General features: G+C 40.5%; 1 protein-coding gene across 4 annotated transcripts in view; it reads right to left on the bottom strand.

Annotated features, from left to right (window-relative positions):
- Window positions 1-5,184: 5,184 nt before the first annotated feature.
- The window catches only part of ranbp2 (RAN binding protein 2), an 81,093-nt gene continuing 78,110 nt past the window's right edge, over window positions 5,185-8,167 (bottom strand). For all 4 annotated transcript variants that reach the window (XM_072476696.1, XM_072476697.1, XM_072476700.1 and 1 more), the window contains one exon: window positions 5,185-6,225. In XM_072476696.1, the coding sequence (XP_072332797.1) occupies window positions 5,917-6,225 (309 nt within the window). In that variant the 3' untranslated portion in view covers window positions 5,185-5,916. The remainder of the gene's footprint in view (window positions 6,226-8,167) is intronic.

Below are 8,167 nucleotides of genomic sequence, written 5' to 3'. Positions count from 1 at the left end.
ATAATCAGCAAGATATGTCAATCCCCATAATAACAACGATCCCATCCGCCCACCAACCCCCAAACATCAGCCCGCATGTTTACATAAACAAATGACAAAAAGGAATCAGGGATTACCCGTAGTCACCCTTAATCTACACAGCCCCCCTCCCCCATCTAATGTTCGATGTTATCCAGTTCTTGAAAGTGCATAATAAATAGTGCCCATGACTTGTAGAACCCCTCCGAGCTTCCCCTAAGTTCGAACTTAACCTTCTCAAGGGTCAAGTATTCCAACAGGTCCCCCCCCCCGCCATGCCAGGGCACTGGGTGGAGAGGCTGCTCTCCATCCCAGCAGGATCCGCCTTTGGACGATCAACGAGGCGAAGGCTATGATATCTGCCTCCGCTCCAGTTTCCAACCCTGGCTGGTCCGACACCCCGAATATGGCCTCCTGGGGACCCGGGTCCAGTTTCACACGCACCACCTTGGAAATTACCCTAAACACCTCCTTCCAGTACTCCCCTAGCTTTGGACAGGACCAAAACATATGAACGTGATTCACTGCCCCCCCTCCCCACCCCCGCAACGCTCACACACATCCTCTACTCCTTCAAAAAATCGGCTCATCCCCGCCCTCGTGAGGTGCGCTCTATATACCACCTTCAGCTGTATCATCCCCAACCTCGCACATGAGGTAGAGGCATTCACTCTCCGGAGCACCTCACACCAGACCTCCTCCTCTATAACCTCTCCCAGCTCTTCCTCCCACTTTGCTTTGATCCCTTCGAGTGGTGCCTTATCCTCTTCCAGAATAGCTCCGTACACCGCTGACACTGCCCCCTTCTCCAGTCCCCTTGTCGTCAACACCTCCTCCAGCAATGTGGAGGCCGGTTCCTCTGGGAAGCTCTGTATCGCCTTCCTGGCAAAATCTCGAACCTGCATGCACCTAAACACTTCTCCCTGCTCTAGCCCATACTTTGCTTCCAGCTCCCTCAATCCTGCAAACCGACCCCGAAGAAACAAATCTTTTAGCGTCTTAATCCCCTTCTCTTCCCATTTCCGAAAACTTCCATCTCACCTCCCTGGCTCAAATATGTGGTTCCCCCGAATCGGCATTTCCCTTGACGCTATGTTTTGCAATACTGTTAACGTGTTTCTTTCTTGTCGTTCCAGAAGTTCTCTTTCGATATTTGCTGATTGCACTTGTTTTGTTTGTGGTACAACCTCGTTGCTCTGTTGCACCTGACACCTTCCTATGTATATAGTTTAGCCTCATGTACATGTTGTAAATATTGCACACACATACTCAGATGCACTCTGTACACACCAATATTTATGACCATGTAGGCACATGTCCTTGTGAAAAGGGGGATGTCATATCCACATTAACATATCATGGTGCAATCACACACACACACTGATGGACAGGTAGTTGGACCAACCAACACACACATCGCAGCCAATCACCAGTGAGAGCACACGCACTATAAAACAGGGAACACCACAGTTCCCGCTCATTCTACCAGGATAGCTCAGAGCAGAGCTCACAGCGTGCCACTCAGACATACACCATGTGCTGAATGCCTCACTAAGATAGTGCTAGGGCTGGGTCCACAGGTTAGCTGGTGAAGTACGAACCACAGCCAGAAGTTAATAGTTATTATTGTACAGAATAATAAAACAGAGTTGTACCATCTACAACCGTGTTGGTTCGTTTGCGTATCGGAACACCCAACACGACACATGCTTCCTCAGATAAGGAGACCAAAACGGCAGACAATATTCCAGGTGTGGGCTCGCCAAGGCCCTGGATAATTGCAGCAAGACACCCCTGGTCCTGTACTCGACTCCTCTCACTCTGAAGGCCCACTTACCATTTGCCTTCTTTGCTGCCTGCTGCACCTGTATACAAGGACACCGAGGTCTCTTTGTACTCTCCTCTCAATTTATAGCCATTCAGATAATAATCTGCCTTCCCGCTTATTGCTACCAAATTGAATAACTTCACATTTATCCACATTATACTGCATCTGTCATGAATTTGTCCACTCACTCCCCTTGTCCAAATCACAAAGTCAATAAGATAATAGCTGATCTAGTTGTGACCTTAACTCCTTTCCTGCCTGCATCACCACCCCACCAACCATTGATTCCCTTGTAATCGGGCAGCACGGTAGCAGTGGTTAGCACTGTTGCTTCACAGGCCAGGGTCCCAGGTTCAATTCCCGGCTTGGGTCACTGTGTGTGGAGTCTGCACATTCTCCCTGTGCCTGCGTGGGTTTCCTCCGGGTGCTCCGGTTTCCTCCAACAAGTCCCAAAAGATGTGCTGTTAGGTAATTTGGACATTCTGAATTCTCCCTCCATGTACCCGAACAGGTGACTAAGGGCGTTTCACGATAACTTAATTGCAGTGTTAATATAAGCCTACTTGTGCCAATAAAGATCATCATGTGAAATTTCTTCCTAGACCATCCCTTGAAACATAATTTCCCATCTCCCCACCTAATGCACTCGTACTAATCCTCAGTGAAGGACAAGAGGCCCTGTTTGGAGTCTGGGAACAAAATTAGAGAACTCAACATCAAAGGTTACGATATCCTGATTATGATGCAAGTGGCACAATATATTTGTTCTCCGTCTACAATCAGCAGGTTTTGTTTCAAAAGAAGTCTTTTCTTATCCTTGCAGTGTGCATTCCAATTAAATTATTCAGCAGCAAGCTTTTTAAACATTCATTTACGGATGTGGGTGCCACTGGCTGGGCCAGCCTTTGTTGCCCACCCCTAATTGCCCTTGAACTGAGTAGTTTGCTAGGCCATTTAAGAGTCAACCATATTTGTGGATCTGGAGTCACATGTCAGAGGTAAGGGTGACAGGTTCCCTTCTCTAAAGGAGATTGGTGAACCAAATGTGTTTTTACAGCAATCAACAATGGCTTCTTGGTCATCATCAGACCTTTAATTCCAGATTTTTATTGAATTTGAATTTCACCAGCTGCTGTGGTGGGATTTGAACCCAGGTGCCCAGAGCACTAACTTGCGTTTTTGGATTGCTAGTCCATTGACAATACCACCAGTAATCCCAAAATGTTGTTATACGCTCTTGTCTTACACACACAAAGATTAAAGATAGTACACTTTTTACAGATTAGTTCATTCAGTCTCTGATTTACAATTTCAAGGCTGCCAAATAACAAACCAGTAATTTATTGGAGTTGATGAATTAAAGATGAAGTGAGCACCTTGTAAAGTGAAGAGTTCACAGCAAGTTGAGGTCTCTTGTGGCAAACCATCTGGGATGTTGGTTCTCAGATGACTTTTGAAACTGGAACAGGTGAAGTAATTTGACTGCTTGAAGACCTGCATCCAGTTTCAATCTGGTTCTCAGACTAACTGTCAACTGATGGTCATAATGGCACATTCGGAAGTTGATAATAATAAGAGTTTCTACCTTCCCTTTTGTCCAGTATGAAACATGGGAGACCGGCAATGCCATAGTCTTTGGGTGTTTGCCCATCCTTAAATAATAAAATATGTGAAGTTCACAAATAGTTTTGAGGTACTATCATCAGAATCCATAGTTAAGTAGGCATTCTCTACACACTTAATACTGTTTGTAATCCGAATGCCAAATTCACATGATTTGTGGGAGCCACCTTGACAGCTTCATAGTGTCTATTTTTTTTTTAAAGTATTGGCAGAAAGTTCATAATGTGAAATGCCTTTACTAGGCATCACAAGCCATGTGCAAAATCACCATACCTTTAAGAAAATTAGAGGTTAAAATTGCTGTGGGGGAAGCTAAACCAAAATAACATACAGAATGACTCCCAAAAGAAGAATTTATCAACAAGACATCACTTTTTGTATCTTTTACTTTAATATGAATCAGAACTAATATACATTAAACATGACTTAACAGGCAAGTGAAGTCAAAGCAAAGATACATATTACAGAATCACAAGTACCTGCATTACTCCCTGCAGATATATGGCGACATGTGCAATTCCAAAATTCTCCAACTCAGCCTCTGGTGCACAAGATTTTTCCACTCAATAGAATTCAGTTGAGCTCACTGGCAGCCATATTCCATCAGATGTCCCTGGAGGCAGTCACTACCCAAACACATGCTTGCGGAATCTCCTGAGCTAGGTTCAAAACAGTCCAAATGGCATTGATTCCCCAGAGACACTTAGCTGATCCCTTCAAAATACCATGAAATCATTAAGTTAGCTCTCTCAAAACTGAATTGGCAGCAGTTGAATCGTCCAATTCACAACCTCTACTCTAATCCCATCTTTGGCTTAACTGTATTACACAAAGAGATCCTTGCAAATATGTCTTGATCGCCTGCTGCAGCTCTCTTTTGTGTCCATCAGCAAACACAACTTCTGGTCTTAACTTCCTTTCTATCGGTACTACATTCAGGTCATGGGTCGCCAGGTCACATGAACGTATTCCTTATACAAAAAAAATACATCCCTTTACAATTGATGCAAACTTTAAAAGTCCTTTTCAAAAGTCCTTTGGAAAATGATTAGTTTCCAGAGACATTTTAAAGAAATTACAAATTTTCTGGGTCAAAATCAAAGTGAACATGTGGTTAAAAAAAATTACACCTGCAACATAGGTTCAAATGTGTGACCCAAATAAGCATTAATTATACAGAGTAAAGGAAGTAAATGGAATGAATTTCAGGTGCAAATTCAACCAGGAGGGTACGGCATGGTAGATATTTCCTGCTACATCGGCCTTCAATATGATGAAAATATGCAAAATTTGATGACATTTTTGTAAGAAAATATATATGTGAAAAAAGCACTGCACGAGAAAATCAAAATTGAAGGCCTAAAGTTCAAACCAGCCTTTAACAGAACTTAGATTGGGGAGGGAGCTGTGGAAGGTTCACATCAAATAAAATCTTTTGAGATTGTAACTAAGACTGCTGGCAAGAGGAGGAAAAACTAACTAGTGCCCATGGGAGGATGACGCAGTATAGCACAGTACTTAGGAGAATTGCATAACCATGAATTAATCTCTTAAAGACACCATTTCACTAATACCTTACTGAAATTATCCTGGAATAAGGAATAAACACACCATTTGAAACATTTAGAAAGATACAATAAATGTACGGCATGTACCTCCACTTCCAAGTTCGCTTGAATTTGAAAAAAAACAATAGAACGGAAACGGCTCAAATCACCGATAGAATTATTCCTTTATTAAAAATATGTATAAAGTTATGGGTTTTAATTATTTAAGTTTACCAATTTAAAATTACAGAGCCAATCACATTCGCAAATACTAGAATCTGTGTTAAAAAAGACTTTACATTTTACAATAGTGTCAAATCTGTTCCAGTATTTGCAATGTTAACAGCACAACTTTATTCTTGGCAATAGGGCCTCAGCAAATGTAACCCCATTCCAGAATTTTTTAATTGAAAAATAAAACACCTAGTGTTTTGGTTGCTCTAAAATGAATGCAACAAAAATATGCAAAGCCTGGTTAAAATTACCAAACCCGGTTTGGCAATTACCACTTTTTGTCCAGGAATGCAGTTACTAAGTTCCACCTTAATTCTCAAATGTTACACTTTTTTTAAAAAGTTGCAACTTAATGACAATTTTTCCTGAACTTTGATTGCCAGGTTTAAAAACTGCTCCGTACAGTTGGCTAGAACTGCACAATGTCACAAAAATCAAGTTGTGTGTACATTTAAGATAAATGTCACTGCTCATTAAATGTTTGTCAAAACTTTTATTCTGAAACATGCAATTTCGACACTAAAAAAATTGACAGCTGGTAGCAGTCAATATAATTTGTACATCCAATGTTTAGACCAATACAGTTTACATCGGCAGTATCCAATATTACACTATTCCAAATCCCAAATAGAGAGCATGACCAAAGAGAAACCAGGTATTCTCCATTTACGAAATCTGTCCACAATCAGTAATCATAATGATTTTACTCGTGTGACCACTTTGTGAACCAAACTTTTCAATTTTCTCCACAACATCCATGCCTTCTTTTACATAGCCAAAAGATACATGCTTCAAATCTAAACGTTTGGCTTCCTTTAGAGTGATGAAGAACTGTGAATTATTGGTGTTTGGCCCCTTATTTGCCATGGACAACAAACCAGGACAAGTGTGATGTATAATGAAGTTTTCATCTTCAAATTGATCTCCATAAATAGACTTTCCACCAGTTCCATCGGACCTTGTGATATCACCACCCTGAAACAGAATGCAATTTATGTTAAATGTCAAAACACTACAAAGATACTCTCCACCTAAATTCTAAACTTGATCCTGCTGATATCCAAGGACATTTCCTCTGTTGTCTCATTTCAACTGTTGCATCCTCACCTGCTTCTCCACCAATGATATTTAAGTAACACTACCTTCTTGCTGATTTTAAATTCCAGCCCACTCCCTACAGCAGCCTTTCAGAAAATAATTAGCAAGAGTATAAACTGAAAACGAGCAAGCCATTTAAAAAGTTTACCTTTAGCTGAAGTTACTCCAGAAACTGAAGTAAATCAGCCCCAAACTGGAGAAAATAAAGTGTTTTAGATTCAGAACTTTACGTCCAATCTATAGTTGCAATTTTTTTGAAATCCTTAAACCAATCAATTGAGACCAATGATAGTTTATCTTAATGGATATATTTGCATTCCCACTATTCAAACAAGCGTTTGAACATGGCAGAGAATTGAAACAGGGAGAAGACAATGGGAAGATAAAAGATGGCACAGGACAACAGAATAATGGAGCGGATGGGCAGGACACATGGCAGTGAAGACAGAAGGAGCCAATTATCCAGGCACAGATCTATATAGCATATCATCCTCCCCCATTGAGTCAATGCCATCTCTTCCTGGGTCAAATTATCTGCTGCATCTTCCTTGAATTTAACTGGACAAGCTTCACTGTTATTGTGATTGCCCCTTGAATTTAACTGGACAAACTTCAGTTATTGTGATTGCAAAGTGATGCAATGTTACCACTGAAAATTAAACTTAATTTGGCATATAACCTGGAAGGAGTTATGTGTCTCAGTCTCAACCTCACTGTAAGTAATATAATACCAACTGACATATTGGTCTAAATTTTATAATCGAGAATAATGGCAAGACTAAAAGTGCCCTCTATTATCAAGCAAATCTGAAGTCTATCCACATGAAATTAAAGCCAGAAATCTGGAAGTTAAGATCAGTCACCACTTGCTACAAGGTGTTCAATAATGGCACCTCATCAATAGACATAGGTTTGAAATCAATGCAAGGGTGTGAGAGGGTGCAGTACTAGCCCCTCTTTTCCGTGCTAAACATGCCAGAAAATGTTGGGGCTTGTGCTTTCGGATTAGAGCAAAACGTTTAACTGTGATCAGCCCCAATTTCTACCAAACAACTTACCTGGGTGTGAAAATTTAATTTTACAACAGTAAAGTCTCATTCTTTCATAATTTAGCAGAAATTTTAAGTATATATATCTATATATCATACACAATTTAAAAAAAACCTTTCCTGTCTCATCACTATCTTAATCACATATTTCTTTCCAATCTTTTTTCTGTACATGATTGAAATCTATATTCAAATTCTTGGTTTAGATTCTGTGGCTGAGGGGATTCTAAGAGCCTTGATGTATCTTGCCTTGGTCTGACACCAAAGATCCTCTTGTTGCAGATGCCATGAGCAGACTGCTAACAACTATTCTACATTCTAAAGCCCGCAAAAACAGCAAGTGCCGTTGTTTTGCCCCAACCATAAAATCTAGGTTACTGTTTCTCAGACCAGAAGCTTGCTGTGTGCAAAGTGCCCTGGTGCTTCCTGCATGGACAGTTAAGTGGCAGATGAACTTTAAAATTGAAGTCAGAAGCACTGAAACAAGTGCAAAGAAAAATTCCAAAGATGGTATCAAAACTGAAAGATTATAACTACAAGGAAAAACTGAACCATTTAGAATATTTTCCTTCAGAAAAAAAAAACTTGGATAATCCGAGAGAGGTGTTTAAATTTAGTAAGTTGGACAGGAGAGAATGGAGAAAGGTTTCCACTTAAAATCTTAAACTGGAAGCCATGAACCCAACAAAAACGATTAAATCCCAGAAGATATTCAGTGATTAAAATGAGATACTTAATACCACAAGAAGTAGTTGAGACAAGAAGCAAGA

The sequence above is a fragment of the Scyliorhinus torazame genome, chromosome 15 (assembly GCF_047496885.1).
Source record: "Scyliorhinus torazame isolate Kashiwa2021f chromosome 15, sScyTor2.1, whole genome shotgun sequence".
NCBI lineage: Eukaryota > Metazoa > Chordata > Chondrichthyes > Carcharhiniformes > Scyliorhinidae > Scyliorhinus > Scyliorhinus torazame.
Note: the sequence above shows the minus strand (reverse complement) of the source record. Positions and strands in the feature narration are given on the sequence as shown.